This window comes from Carya illinoinensis, chromosome 3 (genome assembly GCF_018687715.1).
Source record: "Carya illinoinensis cultivar Pawnee chromosome 3, C.illinoinensisPawnee_v1, whole genome shotgun sequence".
In the NCBI taxonomy this organism is placed as follows: domain Eukaryota; kingdom Viridiplantae; phylum Streptophyta; class Magnoliopsida; order Fagales; family Juglandaceae; genus Carya; species Carya illinoinensis.
The window spans coordinates 10,886,141-10,908,139 of NC_056754.1; the positions used below are offsets into that span (position 1 = coordinate 10,886,141).

At 37.4% G+C, this 21,999-nt stretch overlaps 4 protein-coding genes across 14 annotated transcripts; 3 read left to right on the plus strand and 1 right to left on the minus strand.

The window, feature by feature from the left end:
* The first annotated feature begins 631 nt into the window (after positions 1–631).
* On the plus strand, positions 632–5,270 carry LOC122303238 (interaptin-like). Of its 2 annotated transcripts, none has more exons than XM_043114904.1 (7): positions 632–1,117; positions 1,333–1,533; positions 1,611–1,733; positions 1,857–1,894; positions 2,043–2,145; positions 2,319–4,471; positions 4,633–5,270. In XM_043114904.1, exons 1-7 carry the CDS (start codon positions 1,049–1,051, stop codon positions 4,874–4,876), a joined length of 2,931 nt encoding a protein of 976 aa, XP_042970838.1. In that variant the 5' UTR covers positions 632–1,048; the 3' UTR covers positions 4,877–5,270. The 2 variants fall into 2 exon arrangements, with proteins under 2 accessions (XP_042970838.1, XP_042970839.1); XM_043114905.1 differs by having other exon boundaries at positions 633–1,117; positions 2,349–4,471.
* Positions 5,271–6,151: 881 nt separating this feature from the next.
* On the plus strand, positions 6,152–10,509 carry LOC122303239 (low-temperature-induced 65 kDa protein). 3 transcript variants are annotated; one of them, XM_043114906.1, is made up of 9 exons: positions 6,153–6,329; positions 6,421–6,639; positions 7,021–7,467; positions 7,658–7,897; positions 8,092–8,331; positions 8,527–8,766; positions 8,956–9,195; positions 9,391–10,053; positions 10,266–10,509. In XM_043114906.1, the coding sequence occupies exons 1-9, from the start codon at positions 6,257–6,259 to the stop codon at positions 10,352–10,354; spliced, it is 2,451 nt and encodes an 816-aa protein (XP_042970840.1). In that variant the 5' UTR covers positions 6,153–6,256; the 3' UTR covers positions 10,355–10,509. The 3 variants fall into 3 exon arrangements, with proteins under 3 accessions (XP_042970842.1, XP_042970841.1, XP_042970840.1); XM_043114908.1 differs by lacking the exon at positions 8,092–8,331 and having other exon boundaries at positions 6,152–6,329; XM_043114907.1 differs by lacking the exon at positions 7,658–7,897 and having other exon boundaries at positions 6,152–6,329.
* Positions 10,510–11,563: 1,054 nt separating this feature from the next.
* Positions 11,564–16,346, plus strand: LOC122303240 (pentatricopeptide repeat-containing protein At1g55630-like). 7 transcript variants are annotated; one of them, XM_043114916.1, is made up of 4 exons: positions 11,564–12,798; positions 12,958–13,612; positions 14,619–14,724; positions 15,342–16,346. In XM_043114916.1, exons 1-2 carry the CDS (start codon positions 12,024–12,026, stop codon positions 13,482–13,484), a joined length of 1,302 nt encoding a protein of 433 aa, XP_042970850.1. In that variant the 5' UTR covers positions 11,564–12,023; the 3' UTR covers positions 13,485–13,612; positions 14,619–14,724; positions 15,342–16,346. The 7 variants fall into 7 exon arrangements, with proteins under 7 accessions (XP_042970850.1, XP_042970849.1, XP_042970846.1 ...); XM_043114915.1 differs by having other exon boundaries at positions 11,565–13,612; positions 14,619–14,803; positions 15,342–15,410; positions 15,934–16,346; XM_043114912.1 differs by having other exon boundaries at positions 11,565–13,612; positions 14,619–14,803; positions 15,342–15,410; positions 15,960–16,346.
* A 1,416-nt stretch (positions 16,347–17,762) lies between these two features.
* LOC122303242 (heavy metal-associated isoprenylated plant protein 39-like) lies at positions 17,763–18,919 on the minus strand. 2 transcript variants are annotated; one of them, XM_043114918.1, is made up of 3 exons: positions 18,777–18,919; positions 18,572–18,650; positions 17,763–18,238 (listed from the first exon to the last, which is right to left on the minus strand). In XM_043114918.1, the coding sequence occupies exons 1-3, from the start codon at positions 18,783–18,785 to the stop codon at positions 17,997–17,999; spliced, it is 330 nt and encodes a 109-aa protein (XP_042970852.1). In that variant the 5' UTR covers positions 18,786–18,919; the 3' UTR covers positions 17,763–17,996. The 2 variants fall into 2 exon arrangements, with proteins under 2 accessions (XP_042970852.1, XP_042970851.1); XM_043114917.1 differs by having other exon boundaries at positions 18,572–18,653; positions 18,777–18,864.
* Positions 18,920–21,999: the final 3,080 nt, after the last annotated feature.

Genomic DNA, 21,999 nt, shown 5'->3' on the forward strand with positions numbered 1-21,999 from the left:
TGTCACATACGCTGCAGAGAATTTTCTTACAAGAAGGTTGTGTATATGTTTTCAAAAATCAAAGGCATTCTGGTTCTTTATGTACCTGAAGAAAGGAACAAGGTTATCTTTTGGGTACTTCCGATTGAAGTCAAGAATGGATCCCAGATCAAAGATATGCTTTCATGCTTGTTTACTCAAGTCAACTTAAAGCACAGATCAGTAAAGGTTAAAAGACTGACAAGGATGCGTGTAAAACATGTAGCTGGTAGATTATATATGAATTTAATCTCACTATATACGAATTTTAAGTGAAAAACGAATTTCAGCAAAAAAAAAAAAAAAAAAAAAGGAATCTTGTCCAGTTGTAGAGGAAGAGAGGGTGAAAGACACAGCACATGTTCCCCAAATGAGAGTGAGACAGAGCACATGTTGTCATGTTCACACTCATTACAGAGCAATTTGAAGTGGTGGTTGACCCCCAAATGAAGCACCAAATAATATTACATAAAAGAGTTATTCTACATATATACAGTCCCCATTTGGGCATTAACACCCTAACTAACAGCTGTAACAAGATGGCTTTCTTAGCAAGTGATGATGACGCGCCATCGAAATACAGGGTTATTTATGCAAATTAATATCTCCCAAGACTTGCTGCTTTCCTATGCAGGAAATAAAGTAAACCATGAAGTAATTCAGTCATGTCCCCTTTACCTTAGAAATTTGAAATAATGGTTTGATTGACATATTATAACGAGAAGTCTCCTACTCCATTCCCTTATTGCAACGCTATATTGCCACCATTTCATTTTCCAGACCATCTTCATCTTCTCACTTTCAGACATTCTGACTAAATCTTGTACTGTTTTGGGCTGCAAATAGGCTTTAACAGGACCACCGCCTTTTGTTTGCTTTCATGATATTCTTGTATTGCGCAGGAGGAGAAGACCAGACATTCTTTGGTTATAACCTTAGCAAAGCATATTTCCCTAAATCCCACAGAGGTGAGGGAGATTTGCGGTAAATATTTTCTGAGATCTGAGTGTACTTTTTTATAACCAAAAACATGTTCAAGTCATGGAGCAAGAAGAAGAAGGTCAAAGTTGTGTTCAAATTGGAGTTTCAGGCAACTCAGGTATCAATTTCAGGAAGTAAAAAGAAAACAATGTTTCTTCCTGCTACCATATGTTCGGATGGGTTTTTTTAAGGTTGCATTTTGATTGGTTTTACTTGATCCCTGATATATATGCCTAAATGTGGAAAACGTATATAGTGTAGAGAATTTGATGGAGCAATTAGCAATATTATGTTGGGACAGCATCTTACCTTGTTTTGTATCTCCATTTTCAGGTGCCAAAGTTGAAAAAATCTACATTGATGATTTCTTTGGTGCCAGAGGATGTTGGAAAACCGACGGTGAGACTAGAGAAAGCTGCAGTTCTGGACGGAACGTGTTCGTGGGAGAATCCTATCTACGAGAAAGTGAAGCTCATCAGGGATACCAAAACAGGAAAACTCCACGAGAAGATTTACCATTTCATTGTTTCAACAGTATGGAGTGGACGCAGCTTTTCTGTTTTTCTATAATTTCTCTGCGAGTTTTCATAGAAATTCATGTGTTATTGCAGGGATCATCGAAATCTGGTTATCTCGGAGAAAGCTCCATTGATTTCTCAGATTTTGCTGCAGAGTCCACACCATCGACTGTTTCTCTGCCCCTTAAGTTCGCGAACTCTGGCGCTGTTCTCCATGTAACTCTCTCTCTCTCTCTCTCTCTCTCTCTCTCTCTCTCTCTCTCTCTCTCTCTCGTATGAACTCTGATATGAAAATCAAAATTATGCGGCTCCTCCAATTTGAATTTATCGTTGACGCAGGTGACAATTCAGAAGATGGAGGAACCTACTGATCAAAAGTAAGTAGGAAATAACATCAACATTCAACAGAGAACTTAATTTAGTGAACGTAACTTTCTTTTTCTGCTTCCCTTCTTTTGTTGTTTGCTTGCCGTTCCCCTACTCTAGGAAGGAAAATTTACATAAATTTTACACTTCCAAACTCAGAGATGGTGATGAGTATGGAGCTGCATCGCTTTTCCACGATGAAAACTTGAAGAACCAACCGGACGATTGCAGTGCAGACGAAAACAATTACAATTTTGCCGAGGTAAGGTTTCATACCGTATATATATCCTTAGTATTTTCCTTGTTAACATAGTTCAGGGGTAGAAAGAACAATTTCAATAAGCTTAAATATCACAATATCAAAATAGTATAAATGAATGGCATCACCGGAATGGCCACTATTGAATTGTCATTTTGTTGATAATTGCTGTACAGCATAAGCATCTGACTGAAACCACATCTCAGATTGCTGAACAAAATGGCATTTTCCGAGCATCTACTGGCTCTAGTGCTACATTAGCATCATGCTGGGATATCAGCCCTATACAAAGTACGCAACAAGATCTTGCATTCAGAAGTAATCGCGTCCATAAGGAGCCTGCCTCACATTTCAGACAAAATTCGATGCATCAGAAGGGAATTATTGATTCAATCACCACTAAAGACCATGCACATCGAAGATGGAACACGTATTGTTCAGTGGATTCAGCTTCAGATGGAAGTTTAGTCGACTCAATAAACAGCCTTGAGGACAACCTTCCAAGAGAAAAGTTGCAGGAGGCTTCAGATCATGATTCCATAAAAAAACTCGAAGATGAAATTGCAACTCTGATGAGGCAAGCAGAATTATCTGAAATTGAAGTGCAATCGCTTCGGAGACAAGTTGTGAAAGAGAGGAAGCAAGGAGAGAATCTATCAAGAAACATGATTAGTCTTAAAGAGGAGAAAGATGCTCTCAAAATAGAATGTGAACAACTCAAGTCAGTGCAGAAACGTAGTAATGAGGCAGAAGCTCCAAAAGCATCAGAGTCGATAATAAATGCAAGAGCTCGATTGGAAGTAATGAGACAAGAGCTTAATCATGAAAAGAACATAAGCAAGGATCTTCAGTTACAGCTGCAGAAGACACAAGACTCGAACTCTCAGTTAATTCAAGCAGTGAGAGATCTCGAAGAAATGCTGGAGAGCAAAAATAGGGAAATTACTGATATTTCCACTTCCAAATTGAATGGGGATAAAAATCCAACACTGGAAGAAGTGGCTAAAGAGTACAATAACTCGGAGGAAGTAGACCTGTTGAAGCAGAATATCACGGACCTGAATGGTGAAATAGACTTCTACAAGAAACACAAGGAAGAGCTAGACATGCACATGAAACAGCTCATCTGGGACTATGAGCTTTTGGAGCAGGAAAACCATGACATCTCATTGAATTTAGAGCAGACCCAAATAAAACAACAGATGACGCAGAGTGAATGTGCGGTGTCTTTGGCTACAATAAAAGAACTTGAATCCAAGATAGCGAGATTAGAAGGAAAAATCAAGCAGCAGGAAGAGGAATTCTCAGAATCTTTGATCTCCATAAATGAACTCGAAGGTCAGGTTGAGAGTTTAGAGAAAGAACTGGAGAAGCAGGCTCAGAGATTCGAAGAAGATCTAAATGCCATGACATGTGCCAAAACTGAGCAGGAACACAGAGCCATCCGAGCAGAGGAGGCCTCGAGCAAGACAAGGTGGAACAGTGCTGTTATGGTTGAGCGTCTCCAGGAGGAGTTGAGAAGTATTTCTGTGGAAATGGCATCTAAGCTTGATGAGCAAGAGAAGCAGGCCATGAAAGCATTGAAAGAAACCAATGAGTTGCGTCTGCAGAAAAGAACTCTGGAAGAAATGCTCCAGAAGGCTAATGAAGAGCTTGAACTGATCAAAGATCAGAATGAAGCAAAACAGCAAAAGCTTCTGAACCAAATACATCTAAATGAAAAGGAAATAGAGAAGAAATCATTGGAACTAGACCAAAAGTGCATGCAACTTGAATTTGCACAACATCATGAGAGAGAAAACCATGAGGCTATCTCGTTGGAGAACCAAATGCTTAGAGCAGAAGTTGAAAGGCTCACCAAAGAAAAGTATAACTTCTCCGATCAGCCACCTGATGACAAAGAGATGCACATGCAAATTTGGAACAAACAAAAGGATAATTTGGAGAAAAAAATAGCTTTAGCAAAGAAGGATGCAGAAAAAATGCATGAAGAATTAATTACCATGAGGTCCTCAAAAGATGAGAAGGAAGCGGTGAATAATAATTTGCTGTCAGAAGTGGAAAAGCTGAAAGCCCGACATGATGAGTTAAAACATGGCCTGGACACAGAAGAATTGGAGAAAGAAAACTTAAGGAAACAGATAGTTCAACTGAAGTATCAGCTACAGAAGAAGGAAGAAGAAATCGCCAGTATCGAGAAGAAGCTTATGAATTGCAATGGACAGTCTGAAGAAAAGGAAAATGTCAAAGAAAAGTTACTGCTTTCTAAAATGAGCACTACAGAAGGCATGTCATTGCAGAAAGGGATAAATGTAGCATCACATGAAAGGTACAAGCACTGAAACTGTTACCAATATCTTCAGCCTTTAAGCGCTCGCACATTAAACTTGTACTAGGTGCCCCTTTGTCATAGGTGACAAAGTTGTGTCTGTAGATTATTTTCCTGTAATTATTTTTTTCATTTTTTTGTTTTTAATTGTGTTGCAACAGGATTATAGAAATTCACCCTGAGAAAGAGCTGAAAGTCTGCACCTATACCAAGGATGACTGTAACTCTGCCACCATGTTTTCTGAAATGGCATTACTGAAGAAAAGGAACAAATATATGGAAAAAGAGCTGAAAGAAATGGAAGAGAGATATTCAGAAATAAGTCTTAAATTTGCAGAGGTAGAGGGTGAAAGGCAACAACTAGTGATGACTGTACGCAACCTCAAGAATGGTACGAGGAATTAGCATTCTATTCTATAATGGATATCAGGGCCATGCACGGAGCTAATCATTGGTGAAGCAGCAGGACATGGTCAAGAAAACAATAATATCAAGTACATAAAGTAACATTTCCTCGTGCATCTATTGCGCATCCCACCGTTCAGGGACAGGACAAGATTACCAGGAATTCAATGAATTGTCATGATATGCTCAGCAGAGGATCAAGGATCCGTAATCCAGTTGATGTGGTCAAAGAGAAATATATTTAGTCTATATTATTATCAACAAATTGCTTGCATTGCACAGCCTCTACTCACTCATTTGTGATAACCATTTAGCGAAGGGGACACACTAAAATTTTGGGAATTTGAGACTGGAAAATGTTTATATAGCTGAAATATCATTGATGCGCATAAAATCCTGCTATTCGAACACAAACTCTAAATTGATTATCACTTCATCTGCCATCATATCCTCGTTAAGGCGTTATGTACTTTGAAATTAATCTCTTGTGAAAAGATATTTTTGCCGACATTATCACGAAGTCTCGTCTCCTTGGTAGTTGGTCGACTTGGTAATTTTGTTTCTGAATTTCAAGTTGGCTTAGAATTTAATTATTGGAATATTATAATAACATTCTTAGAACAGAGTATTTAATAATTAAGTATAAATTGTATTTTCTTATTACAATCATGTTCAACAATAAATAAGCATTTTCCTTGTTATGTAAATTTTAAAGTCACTTTTGAAAATATTTATTTACCCTCACAAATATTATTATTCTCTTCCTACAATAATTAAAGAGATATATTATACAGTAACTTTACATTATCAAAATTTTTAAAATGTAAAATAAAAGATGATAAAAGAATAAAATCATATATTTAAATAGTAAAAAAGCGTAGGGCTTACGTTCAGAATTTTTCATAATTAAAATTTAAACCAACAAATACCGACAGTTGACGAAGTGATAATATCTACTGATTGGCGTATGATTCGTTGACGCTTGGTCCACTCAGAAGCCTAAACGTACAACTCCGTATGGGACCCATTGATTGCCAATTCGCGGCCTAATCGCTCGACTGTCTTAAGGTATCCGATGCGATTTTATAAGATCATCCAAAAAAAAAAATTCCCCCACAACTTTCTGACACGTTTACTAATATTCATGTCATACGTGTCACAGACGTGTCGGTGGTAACACGTGTCATCACATGTAAAGCGCCACATCCATGCGAAGGTGGCAAGCTGCTGTGTCTTGGCTCCCTTCTATAAACCTTCCGACCTTATTTTTTTTTGAAATATCTCCTTACTTGCGCTCTCTGTTTCTTGTGACGTTCAGCATAACGACCAAGCATTTCATCTTCTCTAGATATTGCAGTTTTTTTTATTCTTTTTTGCATTATGGATTCACGAATAGAACATCCTCAAGGCACCATGCACGCCGATGACTCCCAAAATGCCGGCCTGCTTCCCCGTAAGTTCTTTCTTTTCTGGGAAGTAAACATGCATGTAACATCTGTGTGCTAGGTTTTTGTGCGCGTGACTGTGTGTGTTCGGTTTTGCAGTGGCGGAAGGTCGTGAAGATGAGCAGTCCAATGAGAAGACGTCGGTGTTGACGAAGGTAAAGGCAAAGGCGAAGAAAATAAAGGATACGCTCAAGAAGTATGGCCATGGTCACGACCATGATGATGAACATCATCCTGACGAGCGCTATATTCCTGATGATCATGATCTAGATGAGGAAAAGAAAATGGTTGAGGATCCCGAAGTTCATGCCGGAACAGGTATATTTCTTTTGCATACTTAATTAGATGCAATTAACTTACCAGTTGATCGACTTGATTTGTCTTGTGGTTTCTTGCCGATCTTTGTTATAGATCGTTTCATTTGATATATGGAATTTGGATGGTATAAATATAGGATTTTGTATGAACCTTGCATGAATTGACGCAACTAGTCTTCTCAATTCTCATCATCATGATTATCGGAGTGATCCTTGGTGTCTGATATATAGTATCCCATTTTTGTGATCTGCATGACCTTTTTTTTCGAAAAAAAATAAAAATAAATAAAAAACAGCTTGAAGAATAGGCTTTCAAGTGTTTTTTTGCTGCGTCAATTTGAGTTTTTCAGAATCTGAGTAATTTTCTTTTGAATATTTGCAGAATCTAAGTTTGTTCCTGTTAGGAGTGCTTTCCCTGTAGAGACTGAGAATGCAGGGAAATCCAAGCTCGATTTTGGGAGGTCAGCAGCCACGAGGGAAGACGCTCCATCCCCAGGAGAGAGACACGAGAGCAAAATAATCAAGCCAATTAAGGGCATTGAGCCAAATACAGGTCAACCCATGTTCAAATTTGGAAACCCAATGGTCAGTGGGGAAAATCCTCACGCGCCGCAAAATACACCTATATCACCTCCACTTGGAGATTATGGGACTAAAGCCACTGACCCAACTAAAACCCTTCTTCCCGGCGAAGAAGGTACGGGACAACCTAAAGTCAATTTGGAAAGACCAATGGGCTTGGAGGAGGATCCTCACATGTCTAAGGATAGATCTGAACCCCACACTCCTTCAATTTATCAGACCAAAGTCATTGATTCCACGGGTACAGGTTAGGCCACTTTTTCTATATTTCAATAGTTGCATTAACAGGTTTGCATGTTTATTTGATTGAATATGATATGGTGGGAGTGTTCTCTCTACAAATTTGTCTTAAAATTTCATAAGTATTTATGTACTATAGTCTTAGGAACTCGATCGAGTTTAGTTCTCATCTCAATGAATTATGCAAAATGCACCAGGTGGTGAAGAGGTAGGAATTGCCCCAAATTTTCAGTCATTTGACAAAATGAAAGTACATGATGAATCGAAGCCAAAACAAACTAAAACCCTTCTTCCAGATGAAGAAGGCACTAGACAACCTAAAGTCAATTTGGAAAGACCAACGAGCTTGGAGGAGGATCCTCCCGAGCCTAAGGATAGTTCTAAACCCCACAATCCTGCAATTTATCAGACCAAAGTCACTGATCCCACGGGCACAGGTCAGTCCACTTTTTCTATACTGCAATAGTTGCATTAACAGGTTTGTACATTTATTTGATTGATATGATATGATATGGTGGGAGTGTTCTCTCCACATATTTGTCTTAGAATTTTGAAAGTATTTATGTTCTATAGTCTTAGGAACTCGATCGAGTTTAATTCTCATCTCATAGAATTATGCAAAATGCAACAGGCGGTGAAGAGGCAAGAATCGCCCCAATTCTTCAGTCGTTTGACAAAATGAAAATACATGATGAACCGAAGCCAAAACCAACTAAAACCTTTGTTCCTGGCGAAGAAGGTATTGGACAACCTAAAGTCAATTTGGAAAGACCAATGAGCTTGGAGGAGGATCCTCCCGAGCCTAAGGATAGATCTGAACCCCACAATCCTGAAATTTATCAGACACCAGTAACTGATCCCACGGGCACAGGTCAGGCCACTTTTTCTATATTGCAATAGTTGCATTAACAGGTTTGCACGTTTATTTGATTGAATATGATATGATATGGTGGGAGTGTTCTCTCCACATATTTGTCTTAAAATTTTGAAATTATTTATATTCTATAGTCTTAGGAACTCGATCGAGTTTAATTCGTATCTCATAGCATTATGCAAAATGCAATAGGCGGTGAAGAGGCAGGAATCGCCCCAATTCTTCAATCGTTTGACAAAATGAAAATACATGATGAACCGAAGCCGAAACCAACTAAAACTTTTGTTCCTGGCGAAGAAGGTACTGAACAACCTAAAGTCAATTTGGAAAGACCGATGGGCATGGAAGAGGATTCTCCCGCGCCTAAGGATAGATCAGAACCCCACACACCTGCAATTTATCAAAAAAAAGTCATGGATCCCTTGGGCACAGGTCAGGTCACTTTCTCTATACTGCAATAGTTACGTTAACAGATTTGCACGTTTATTCGATTGATATGATATGTTGGGAGTGTTTTCTCCATAGATTTGTCTTAAAATTTTTAAAGTATTTATATTCTATAGTTTTAGGAACTCGATCGAGTTTATTTCTCATCTCACTAAGTTATGAAAAACGCAACAGGAGGTGAGGAGGCAGGAATCGCCCCAATTCTTCAATCGTTTGACAAAATGAAAGTACATGATGAACCGAAGCCAAAACCAACTAAAGCCTTTGTTCCTAGCGAAGAAGGTACGGGAAAACCTAAAGTCAATTTGGAAAAACCGATGGGCTTAGAAGAGGATCCTCGCTCGCGTAAGGACATATCTGAACTCCACACGCATGCAATTTATCAGACAAAAGTCACTGATCCCACGGGCACAGGTTAGGTCACTTTTTTTATACAGCAATAATTACATTAACAGGTTTGCACGTTTATTTGATTGATATGATATGGTGGGAGTGTTCTCTCCACAGATTTGTTTTAAAATTTCGAAAGTATTTATGTTCTATATCTATAGTCTTAGGAACTCCATCGAGTTTAGTTTTCATCTCACTGAATTATGCAAAATGCACCAGGTAGTGAGGAGGCAGGAATCGCCCCAATTCCTCAATCGTTTGACAAAATGGAAGTACATGATGAATTGAAGCCAAAACCAACTGGAGCAGATGATAACTCACCTACTTCAATAAGAAAGCAGTTTCCCAAATCACCTACCGGGAGACATGACCAGTTCTCTCCAGAGCCAGTTCCTTCGGAGGCCAAAATTGTCCGAGATAAATCTAAACACTCAGAAAGCTTTGATGCCACCAAACTGCCGGATGACACTCATGATATATCTGAGGAGCCAATGAACGAGAAGAGTTCCACTGAGAAAACCTCATATGCCACATCTGCCATTGCTGACAAAGCAATCTCTGTGAAGAATGCTGTTGCTTCAAAGCTAGGATATGGAGAGAAGGATATGACATCCGAGACTGAAGTCCGCCAGAGATTGGATACGAACGAAAAGCCAGAGAAAGGAGAGATGCAGCCTACGGGCAAGGGGACCGAAGCGGAGGTGGCAAGGCAGTTGGGCACTAAGGAAGACAATTATAACCAAGGAATGCAATCGAGCGATGTAAATAATAGCCCCGGGAAGGGTATGGTGAATACGCTTAAAGGTGCTGTTGGTTCATGGTTTGGACTAGGGGGAGAGTCTCAGCCCCAAGTTTCTGCACAACCCCATGGTTCCTCGTATGGTAATTTTCTAAGCTTTCTTTTATGGTTATTTTAGGCTTGGTAACAAAGTACTGCATCTGCAGTCGTGAAGATTTAGCCCATCGAAGTCTTAATGCCTTTTGTGTCTTGTCAAAATTGAAGTCATAAAACAGAAAAATTTCAAGCGTTTAGTAACATTCTGAGTGTGTCCAATCTAGGAATAATTAGATTTTCTCGTCCTGTGTCTTTACAGGCAATGAGGGTATTTCCCCTTCTGCCAATGAAGATGGAGGAAACAGTAGCCGCACAACAGATGAGGGAAGAAGACTTCAAGAGAAGTGAGAAAGAGTTAAATTGTTTTTCAAGTCTCTTTTAGATTCAAATGCGTGGTTTGATATTGTGTGAATAAAACAGTAAGCATGACACTTTCAGCTGCTGGTGTGTGTAATATGGAGTACTTCAGTTCATGGAAGATGCAATAAATTGGTCATTTTATATATCAAATCTCCAAGCAAAATTAGCCCTTCCACACAATTTAGAATCGTAGAGAAACCAGTCTCAAGAGTCCATTTCAGAGAAGCCTAATGTAACCTTTTCAACTTTGACAGAGAAATAAAAAATTAACATGCAAATTACTAGTTGTCAATCTCATTACTTGCAACTATATTTCCACATCTATGCAAATATAAATTGATCTAAGGTACTTTGTGTAATTCTAAATCAAGTTCCTCGTCAGCTAGTTATTGGTTTATTCAGTTTAGGCAAGTATGAATTCTCAAGACGCTAGTTCCTCACTTTTGTTCATTCTCGACACTTGTTATACTGATATTACCATTTTTAATAGCAAGTTTGTCTTGATACTACTATTTATAAAATTATTTTTATTAAAATTTACATCTAATTGATCGTAGGAAATGATATCAAACTACAGTTTGTGAATTTATTTTTATATAAATTCTTTATATATGTAAGCACTGCACGATAATAAAACTTAATACATAGCCTATTATATCTTTGATCGAGAAAAAAACAAAGCATTCAATAAAACTATTTTTATTCTATTAAATCTCATAAACGTTCACAACCATCATGTATAATAATGAAAATTACTATATAATACACCTGACGACCTCCTTAATGCATATATACCGGAGGTTAAAGAGTTTTATTATTTATAGTCATTTTTACGTATTTTTTATATGTGATTGATTAAATTAATTATTTTATATTTTTTAAAAAATGATATAACAAATTATATTAATAGAATATAAAAAATATATAAAAGTGACTGTATATTAAATTTTTAATTTTTTTTAAAATTTATTTTTCTATAGATTCAACTTGGATTTGTTGTGTTTAAATATTGAGCTGAGTTGAATTAAAGATGAAAGTTAAAAGTTGAATAAAATATTATTAAAATATATTTTTAATATTATTATTATTTTAAAATTTAAAAAAAATTAAATTATTTATAATATTTTATGTTAAAATTAAAAAAATTATTATGATTAAATAGAATGAAAGGAGATAAAGTTAATATTTTTAACGACATGACTTGCCCCGATTGCGAACTCCTCCTGCTGGAAATACCAAAATGTCCTTCCCGTTTACCCTCGCACGGAGGGCAGCTGCTCTCTCTCTCTCCCAAATAGCGGCCTCCGCTTCCTCTTTTACAGCAGCCGAACCTCACGCGGTACTAGCTCAGAAAGACTGATATCGCCCTACCAACCAGCTCAATCGCAGGTAAATTCCTTGTTTCCTTCACTAGCTCCAATCCTTTTCCCCGATCGGACTCTAGTCTATACTTCACAAGCGAGTTCCTTGCTCAATGAGCATTTCTTGTTCGGGTCAACCCATTTTATGTATCTGGGCCTTTTCGTTTTTAATTGGTATCCCGAAATTTGATTGTACAAACCTTTTGGATCTGTATATGCTAAGAATTCTCGATCTTTTAGTGGGCTTCTTCAGTTTGGTGGGTACTGTAGAGTTCCAGATATAATGGGTATTAGAAATGAACTCTATTTATCTATTCGGTCCCAGAGTTTTTCGCAAAATATCCTACTTTTTGTTCATTTCTCGAGAGTTCTGCGACCGCAGCTTTTATGGTGATAAGGTTGATAATGGGTTTCGAGTAATTGAGGAACCCTTGAAAAGAGCGTGGAGATATTCAGATTTTGATCCTATTTCGGAAGAAAAACCGAGCACCAATGTAGATGAAACGCATGTCCGGGGACTCTCAGCGAGGCGGGTTTTCTTTGATAATGTCAAGATTGATGCTAGAAGGGTTCTTGATGTTCTCGAGCAAGATGGCCCAGGATTTGATACGAAATTGGCTCTAGACGAGTTGTATGTAAGGCTTTCGGGGCTTCTCGTCAGGGAAGTTCTATTGGGGATTTTGCGGAATGTAAATCATTCTAATAAGTTGCGGTGTGCGAAATTAGCGTATAAGTTTTTCGTGTGGTCTGATCAGCAGGAGAATTACAGGCACACGTTGAATTCTTACCATTTAATAATGAAGATATTTGCAGATTGTGAGGAGTTTAGGGCAATGTGGAGGCTAGTTGATGAGATGACTGAAAATGGGTTTCCAACTACCGCACGAACATTTAACATATTGATATGTACTTGTGGTGGGGCAGGATTGGCAAGGAAAGTTGTGGAGAGGTTCATCAAATCAAAGACATTTAATTATCGGCCGTTCAAACATTCATACAATGCAATTCTAGTTTCCCTTCTCACGGTAAACCAATACAAGTTGATTGACTGGGTGTATCAACATATGTTAGGTGAGGGTCATTCTCCAGATATCCTAACTTATAATGTTGTCATGTGTGCGAAGTATAGGTTGGGGAAGTTGGATCAGTTCCATAGACTGCTTGATGAAATGGGTAGAAGTGGATATTCTCCAGACTTTCATACGTATAATATTCTTCTTCATGTTCTAGGTAAAGGAGACAAACCGCTTGCAGCACTTAATCTTTTGAATCACATGAAGGAAGTGGGTTTTGACCCAAGCGTTCTTCACTTCACTACATTGATAGACGGACTTAGCCGGGCTGGAAATTTGGATGCCTGCATCTATTTTTTCACTGAAATGATAAAGAATGGTTGTACACCAGATGTGGTTTGTTACACTGTGATGATCACGGGATATATTGTGGCTGGGGAGTTTGAAAAAGCTCAGGAAATGTTTGATGGGATGATAATCCAGGGACATCTTCCCAATGTATTCACATACAATTCCATGATTCGTGGGTTTTGTATGGTGGGAAAATTTGAGGAGGCATGTTCAATGCTTAAGGAAATGGAATCTAGAGGTTGTAATCCAAATTTCCTTGTGTACAGCACACTAGTGAGTAATTTGAGAAATGCTGGAAAACTTTCTGAAGCTCATGATGTAATAAGACATATGGTGGAAAAGGGGCAGTATGTTCATCTTCTCTCGAAGTTCAAGAAATATAGGAGATGCTGAAGCAGCAGAATATTTATTGGGAGATTATTCTCTTGTAACCTCATAGGATCATGACTTGTTCAATTCATCCAGCTCAGTTGACACGATGTACTCTCAGCTGTTGTTATCATAGAAGTAAAAAGAGTAAAGTATGCACAACCTCTTGAAATATAGAAAAGAGCCAGTTTGTCCATTTTTTTTAATGAGTTTTTCTTTTTGGTTTCACTTATAAAAAAAAAAAAAGGTTTTTCTTTTTGGTTTCATATGGTGTATTGGATCAATTCGGTTGAGTTTTCATTCTTCTTATGCTTCATTGTTTTTGAAAATCTGCAATTGCCTCAAGCTCCGTACATACTGTAGATGTACTTTCATTTGTTACCATTCCTTGTCACTTACCTTTTCTGATATTACCAATGACAATGCAATTCTTATGTATTGATATCTATTCATGTATCTATCCATCTATCTGAGAAACTACACACAAGAAAAACTATGTAACCAAAAATAAAAAATAAAAAGGAACTACATACTTGTCTTAAGTCTGCTCTCCTGAAAAAGGTGAAAATGCCCTCATGAGAACTATTTCATCTTCAATTTGGCTGCAGGGGTTACTCATAAACTACACGAGTGTATATATATGTCTGTTTTTGTTGAATTCAGTAATTGTTTAATTTGCTTATAGTTGTGCTGGTGATGTTGTAAGCATTGCTAACTCTAGTTTGTGAACCTTGTCTGTCTTTTTCGTTACGATTACTTAATAGGGTCACATCCCAACAATCATCTAGTCTCCAATACTTATCTAGTAGTTAGCAAGAAATATTGCCCTTTTTTTACAGTGTTAAAAGTCTCGTTTCACAAAGATGCTGGTAATGGAAACTGCATTACTCATGCAACACAATTTACATTATGACCTTGGGTAAGTAATACTGTTTATTAAGAAAAAGTTTCCAGCCTTAGCAGAGAGAAAGGGAGAACCAACTAATTGCTGAGGTTTATGTGTATGGCATTGAAAATTTCTGAAGATTTCTCTCTTACATTAGCATGGAGTTTATTTCAAGATCTGATACATTCATTTGTTTAATTGCTCTAGTTTATATGACCATAATAAAACTTGGATATTATTAAATGAGCTGAGATTCCATTTCTTGCATGCAGTTATCCCATGTATTCCGCTTGAAGTGACAGCAATAATTTCCAGGCAATGCTGAATTAGCCATTGGCATCAACCCAGTCATCATCGGTTGACTCCTGCAATCCTGAAGTGAGCATCTGTCTGCAATGAATTTTAAAATTTATGTCTGGAAGTTTGGGAAGGAGTTACCTTTTGGCTATTGCTTTGCGTAAGCATTTTTACTAACATTTTACCCAATCATTGCGTATATTCCAAATGATCACTTAACTGCTACCACTCTTCAGTCAATTGCCTGATTGAGTTCTCATAGAATGTTCTGTTATTTGAATGGTATCTCTAGTCCAAAGATACTAAATGGCTACACAGTGTGGGGTGGCCCTCCCCTTACCCCTAAAGCATCTGTGAGGTTGATATATCTTCCTATGAGCATTGTCCCGATATCATTTGAATCATAATTGGTCTTATAGAGCCGGACCCTGACTCCTTCCTTGAAAAGCATAGGATATTGTATTCAATTAAAAAGAAAACTCCCTCTGCAATATGCATCTTTTCTCACTTTTTAGTTTGTAGACATGTAATAAACACTCATGACTGATTTCCCGACTAGTTTTTAACTTCCAATGTTGAGATCTCTTTGTTCATTCACACAATAACCCAATGGAGTAGACTATGAACGTACATGCGTATCTATGTGCGATCTTACTGCTTACCTATGTAGTGTCTAACCATTGCTTACCCACATATAGGAGCTTGGAGCAAAACGCCCAGGCAGCTACCTGTGGAGCATCATGTCAGAGCCATATTGTGGTTTCAAGGTCAGGATTTAGTTGTCTTATAAAACCGCGTGGGTTTAGTAACTAAGAATCAGGATTGATTTGGAAGACGCCGAAGAGTTAGATGGCATCATTTTAAGAGAGCATATTTACATTCATTTTACATATATTTTAGTCGAAAAAGAGGACAACAGCTTGAATCAGTCCTGAAGAGCATTAATTACAATAAGTTATGGTCGTTGCTTCCCTGCCACTCTTTCAACTTAAACTGCTTAAAGCGAGAAGATGTTTAGTGGGAAATTCTTTTCGATGGGGAATGCAGAAGTAAACCATCACTTTAATGATGTGAGATAATAATATTTGAAAAGGAGCATTGGAAGAAGGTTGACGTGTAATTTAAGTTCAACATCGTTATTAAATGGCTCTAGAAATTTGTTGAGTTTTGGCTGTAGGGGCTGCTGATGATGACACCAGGGTAAGGAATTAGTATAGGAATTATTGGTCAACTTATAGGGATATGCACTGGATAATCCTTGTCTTTGAAAATGCACTTATTGGATAGCAGAAATTTTACACGGGCATATGTGGCAGCTTCTCGCACATAGCCTTGAAAGTTGAACTTGGGTTCGCCTGGATGTGCAACAACCGCTTCACTGAGAACTTGGGTTGGCCGAGGCTATCTTTCCTGCTCCAACAGCCACGATGACGGTGAGTTTCAGCCGGCTTCCCTTCTACTCAGTGTGCCGAGAAGGGTTACTGTTCCATGACTTTTGGGTCATTTTCTGTCTATGGGCCGTTCGTCCATAGTTATCTCATTTAAATTGGGTAGTATGTATGCCTAACCCCATGTGCTACTTGTGGCCTTATATATTAAATTTTTTGTAAAAATAAAAACCCTAATTGTTTAACGTTTGCTCTAAATGCTAATAATGGTATATACTATATTTTTACTCTTGAAGGACCAAGTTATTTGATAAACTCCAAGCTTTGTTTTTGCTGCTTTTTTAATTTTTTCTTTAGTTGATGTTGAGTGTGTTGTGACATAGCAAAGGCGGTGGCGGTTATTATTATTACGAGTGAGATTGTTATTTTGTTTGGTTTTTAAATTTGATTATGATTAGATGGGGAATCTAAAGCGTGCATGCTTTGTCCGGTCAGAAACCATGCTGGCCAAGAGCTGTGGTCTTTGGAAGAGGCTGTATTACATAACTCATCACATTACGCATTTCTATTTTGAGTCGTTCCCAGCTAAGCAAGCTGTCAACAAGTTGCTTGATTTTCTAATGTGCCCCTCGAGCATGTCATGGCATTGGCATCTTATCTCGGGCCTGTGACGTAACTTCGACGGCTGACTAGAAAAGATTACATACGACTTTGTTTGTTGATCTCCTCCGTCTCCCCCTTCCTCTTTAGATAATCTATTTTGAGTGTGTTCATTTCCACTCTTGTGGTACCAACTGGTAGTTGATTACTCCCTGTCATCTCCTGTTTTAGCTTCTCACGTATGAGGATGGACCTACCCATCTGATCTGAGAACTGTTCATTTTGAGAAGACCGGCGAGGATTCGGCTTAGATCCCGTCTCCCATCAATAATTTCGACGGTGATAATTCAATTTCATATGAACGATGTCGTTGTAAACATGACGAGATGCCACGGTTATTTTTACCGAAGCAAAAGGACTTCGTAGTTGAGAGCAGATTAGCTCCGCAAATCAGGATATTGTGAAACAGAACTCAGGGGCCACATGACAAAGGTTTTTTCAAACATTCTTCTAGACAAAGGGCCACCCTCCATGGGCGATGGCTGCTTTGCGAATCAGAGGCTGCCAAACCAAACTTAATGCAATGACATATCAGTGTGATAAACAAAGCCTGTCTAAATCTGTCACAAAACTAGTGGAATCTAGCTCTCGTGATCTTGAGTAATTTATTTATTCAGCAATCAACGTCAATAACGCAAAATGGGTGATTGTCCTGAGTATATATGCTTTCACATCGGATCCATGTCCCGATGGTTGTCAAATCATCGCTTCCTCTTGAAGAAGAATGATTTTACAACTAGTTTTGTATTTAATTTGATTCAATTCCTTTCCGGCCGAGGATCTCTTCGGCGCGTTTGTCTTCAGTGTGCTTTCAACTCGGACAGAAAATGACCCACAAACAAATAGAGGAGGAAACTCGCGAACCCAAAATTCCTCCTGCATTTATTTATTATTATATTCTTTCATCCGACGTTTGCACAACCTCAAGAGCTGTCAGCGTTAGTTGCATTTTCAAGTTTTCAATACGTCTAGAAAACCCAGAATTGGAAAAACTGCTCAAGAAAAATATGACCCATAAAAAATAAATATAAAAAAATTTAAAAAAAAAATTGTTGAACAATGAACAAAAAATATCCAAAACAAAATCATGAATGTTATTTCATTTATACAAACTCTAAAGCTGCATCATAAACCGCTTATACCTTGGATTAAGAGATTGTTCAGTGGGCTCCGGAAATAGAAGTAGTGCTTCTCCGTGAGAAAGTTTTCAGCAGAGCTTATTACAAGCAAACCTCTCACATACTGAAAATAGGAGGGGAGTAAATAGAACTAACCAAAGAAAAAAAAAAAGCTGTAGCTTTCTACTTATTTCTTCTCCTCTTTCTTTTCTTCTTTCTTCTCTTCTTTCTTCTCTTCTTTCTTTTGCTCTTTCTTTTCCTCTTTCTTCTCTTCCTTCTTTTCTTCTTTCTTCTCTTCTTTGGCTGGCCCAACTGACAATATGTCCACTTTCCCTACTTTCTTCAACTTCTTTACTATTGCCACTGTATCCATTTGCCCTATGACTGTTAACTTCTGATCCTTCAGATCTGCCGCTATAGAATCAATCCCTGTTTATCAAAATACCAGGTCGATTGCCAAATCAATGAATCGATTAATAAAAATTAAAACAATCAATAATGATACATGGCATGCCATCTCTTTTATTATAATTTTTACGAGGGTAAGATGTACAAAGTTCTTATAGGTTCAAGAATTGTCTTTTCCAACTTGAGAAATCAGATCTTCTCTCTCTCTCTCTCTCTCTCTCTCTCTCTCTCTCTCTCTCTCTCTCTCTCTCTCTCTCTATATATATATATATATATATATAACCCATTGATTTGGATTTCTCAATCATAAAAGTGACCAAAGAATTGTGTAAGCAAAGCATGTAAGATAAATACCATATACATCGGCTGCAGCTTCTATTGCTTTCTGCTTGCTTTTATCATCAGTCATGGTCAGGACCTTCAACACCACTTTCTGCTACAAATTCCAAAGTTAAAACATGTAAAAAGCACGTAAATTGGAAGCCATTAGCATTATCCGGGATAGTGAAAATGGAAGGAGAAAATAAAATGCTAATGGAAGGAGAAAAAAAAATGGTACCTGGGCCATTTGGAAAGGGAGAAATTAAGACCAGAGAGGAGAATGAAAGCTCGCCAATTTCTGGGTTTTTATAAAGGAAAGAGGTACGAGGCTCTGAGTTTTCGTATACGTTTTCACTTTTATATACATGCTGGCCCCATGCCACATCAGCAGATATGACAAAATATTTGGCTTGGTGCTCTACTTTATTCCAGCTTATTGTTACCATATTTATTATTATTGTTATTATTATTATTCATCATTATTATCATTAATTATTTTTAAAGGAAAAAACAAGTTTTCCCTCCTGAAATATTCAGGGGTGTGTTCAACCGCACGTATCCTCAAAAAAATAATAAATAATTACTTGGTTGGACTCAATTTAGATCAATAATTTAAAGAGTATAATATAATATAAATACAATACTTATATAAAAAAATTAATTTTTAAATAATAGATTTTTTTTAAGTGATTGTACGATACTTATACACTTGACGACTGTATATAATATTACTCTTTTATCACTTTATCTTCACAAATTATTATTAATTTTTAATAAAAAAAATTAAATTAGTAAAATCCTAACTATTTACTCATTCTACAATTTGTAATTTTGCTTTCAAAATTCGTGACGCGTCGTCTTGCCTATTCTACAATTTATAAGAAGAAAAGGTTAGCGTAAGACATAAAGTGAGAATTTAGATAATTTGATGATTTTGAAATAACATAATATGATATTTTGTAAAGAGGAAAGTCAGATTCTCTAGCAAAAGGTGAGGTGACGAATGATGGAGCCTCTCACAGCGAATCTGAAGACAAAAGACGCATGAAACAGAAATGATTGTAATGCAGCTAATATGCGTAAGGAATTCAAATAAGGTTAAGTATAAATTAGATGGCTAGATAACCAAAAATGTTTTCCAAAACGACAGTTGAGCTGCCAAAACGTAAATCCTCTCATTAATCCATTTATCATTGTCTTATTTTCTCATCATGGCATGGAATAATGCTGTTCATCTCGCATGTCGTCTTCTTAGCAATTGCCACATGAGAATAAAATTTAAGATAATAAAAATATTATATTTTAAAAACTCAATATGCAACCTGATGTGATGTAAATGTTTTTAGAAAAACTATTAATCATCTTCATATTATATACTGCACATAATTTTTAAATTTTTAATTTTTTTTTTATCAAATGTATGGTATATAGATGATAAATAGAAAAATTCAATTAATTTAAGAAGAATAAAATTAAAATTTTTAAAAAAAGTAATATGTGATGTGTGAGGATAATTAGTAAAATTCTTAAAAGTTATTGTTTGATATTCATTAAACTATTTTACGGCTAATCAATATAATAGTATTATTTAAAGACTCCCTTCTCTCTAGGGAACAAGCACGGCGAATCTGCTAGAGGGAGGTGGGAGCCTCGGCTCCTCCCTCCCTCCCCTCTCTTTTACAGTTTGTATTTTTAGCTTTCCTTTTCCGGTGTCTGTTTCGTTTGTTTAGCTTGTTAATAAAAGCTGTTGGCCACTTCTTTGTGCGGATGGATGGCTACCACCAGTCTGGTTTCCTGAGTTTCTCAGCCATATTTCACGCATATGGTTATACACGATGGAGTTTTTACACGACGGAGGTAGAGGAACTCGGATACGTATGGCTGTGGTTTTGGATGGTTGAAAACCAAAGATCCTATCCGGTGTTCTTGACTGTTTCGGCTGGAAGAACGGTCTGCTGAGGGGATGCGTTGGAGGGTCTACTGTGAGAGCGGGGCAGGGTGGCTTGTTCTGGGAAGGCGAAGGTTTGCTTGTGGCGTTGGGGTGAGCTTCCGCGGGATTAAGGCCTCTGTTTTATCCATGAAAAACAGAGGATTTTTTGGATGCATGCCAATGTACATGAGGGGGTTAAGGTGTCCTTTCTGGGGCGGAGCTCAGCCGCTTTTCATGGTGGATTTCTTCAGGGATGGTGGTCGGAGAAGGGGGTCGGCAACAGTGTTTAGTTGTTTCAATTTTTTGTTTTTTAAGTTCTTTCGTTTTTTTTCAGTCTTGTTCCTTTTTGTGGGTTTGTGTTTTCGTCTGTTCCCTTTCAGTTTGTAATAAGAGGTCCGGTGGCTGAGCTCTTCCGTTTGGCCGGTTTCGAGATTTTTGGTTGGTTTTGTCCGTGTTTAGGGTCTTCGGTGGCTATATGCTTCCTGTAGCTATTTGTTTTGGAGGAGTTTAGTCCGTTGAGGTGTACGTTTGCTCTGGCATGCTTGCTGCATGTTTGTTGGCTGCAGGTTTTGGCAGGTTGTTGAGGGTTGCGGCCATTATGGGTTGCAGTGATAGTGGGCGACAATGGTGGGAAGCTGCGTGGGCATTATAGTGCAGTTAGTGGATGTTGAGGGCAGTATTAGTGGGCGACAATGGTGGGAAGCTGCGTGGGCATTATAGTGCAATTTGTCCTTTTCAGTTGTGTTTGTTTTTTTTGTTTTGTGTAGTAGGTTTTTTATGAGAATAATTTGAAATAGGCTATTCCCTTTCCTCTTTTGGAGGAGGAGGGTAGTGAGTCCCTGTTCTTTTTTAGAGGACGAGGGTGGAAAATCCTCCCATTCTTTGGAGGGTGGGGGTGGTATGAGTTGTTTTTCTCACAGACAAACCGAGATGAACATCTCTGTTTTTACAAAGTCTCGCATCTCAGGAGAGCTGTGTCTTTGGAGAGTTTTCTGAAGTTTTTTAGACAGTGTCCAGCACAAGGAAAGTTGTGTATGTGGGAGCGTATAACTGATGAGTAGTTGGTTTGTAATCAGAGCTTGTTCCTGGACTTATTGGTCACAACTGTAACTTTTTTCATTCATGAATTGAATTGAAATCTATTTCAAATATATATATATATATATATAATAGTATTATTTCATCAATACTATTATTTTTATATAGATTTTAAATTTTATATAATCTCTCTCCATTTAAAACAAGTGAGAGGCTGGGCAAACATCAAAATGAGATAGTGCAAGCGGGGAAAGGGGAGGGAGGGAGAATAAAGAGAGAGTGGAATATATTAGTCGTCTGCTGTTTTATTTTTCTCTTTATAATGCTTTTGTGTCAAAATTTTATTGAAAGCTCCTCTATTTTAAGTTAAAAAATTGTCACATACATAAATAAATTATATAAAATAAGTCTATAAATTAATATGATTTCATGAAATTTATTTAATTTATTTTATAATAAAAATAACTTTACAATCTGACATATTATATTAAAT

Bases quoted from the DNA above. Each gene is read 5' to 3' on its own strand.
- LOC122303238 (XM_043114904.1), top strand. From the start codon at position 1,049: ATGTTCAAGTCATGGAGCAAGAAGAAGAAGGTCAAAGTTGTGTTCAAA. The intron at 2,146-2,318 runs GTAAGGTTTCAT...ATTGCTGTACAG, and splicing joins ACAATTACAATTTTGCCGAG to CATAAGCATCTGACTGAAAC. The intron at 4,472-4,632 runs GTACAAGCACTG...GTGTTGCAACAG, and splicing joins AATGTAGCATCACATGAAAG to GATTATAGAAATTCACCCTG.
- LOC122303239 (XM_043114906.1), top strand. From the start codon at position 6,257: ATGGATTCACGAATAGAACATCCTCAAGGCACCATGCACGCCGATGAC. The intron at 6,640-7,020 runs GTATATTTCTTT...GAATATTTGCAG, and splicing joins CGAAGTTCATGCCGGAACAG to AATCTAAGTTTGTTCCTGTT. The intron at 8,332-8,526 runs GTCAGGCCACTT...AAAATGCAATAG, and splicing joins AACTGATCCCACGGGCACAG to GCGGTGAAGAGGCAGGAATC.
- LOC122303240 (XM_043114911.1), top strand. From the start codon at position 12,024: ATGAACTCTATTTATCTATTCGGTCCCAGAGTTTTTCGCAAAATATCC.
- LOC122303242 (XM_043114917.1), bottom strand. The intron at 18,239-18,571 runs GTATTTATCTTA...TTTGATAAACAG, and splicing joins AGCTGCAGCCGATGTATATG to GGATTGATTCTATAGCGGCA.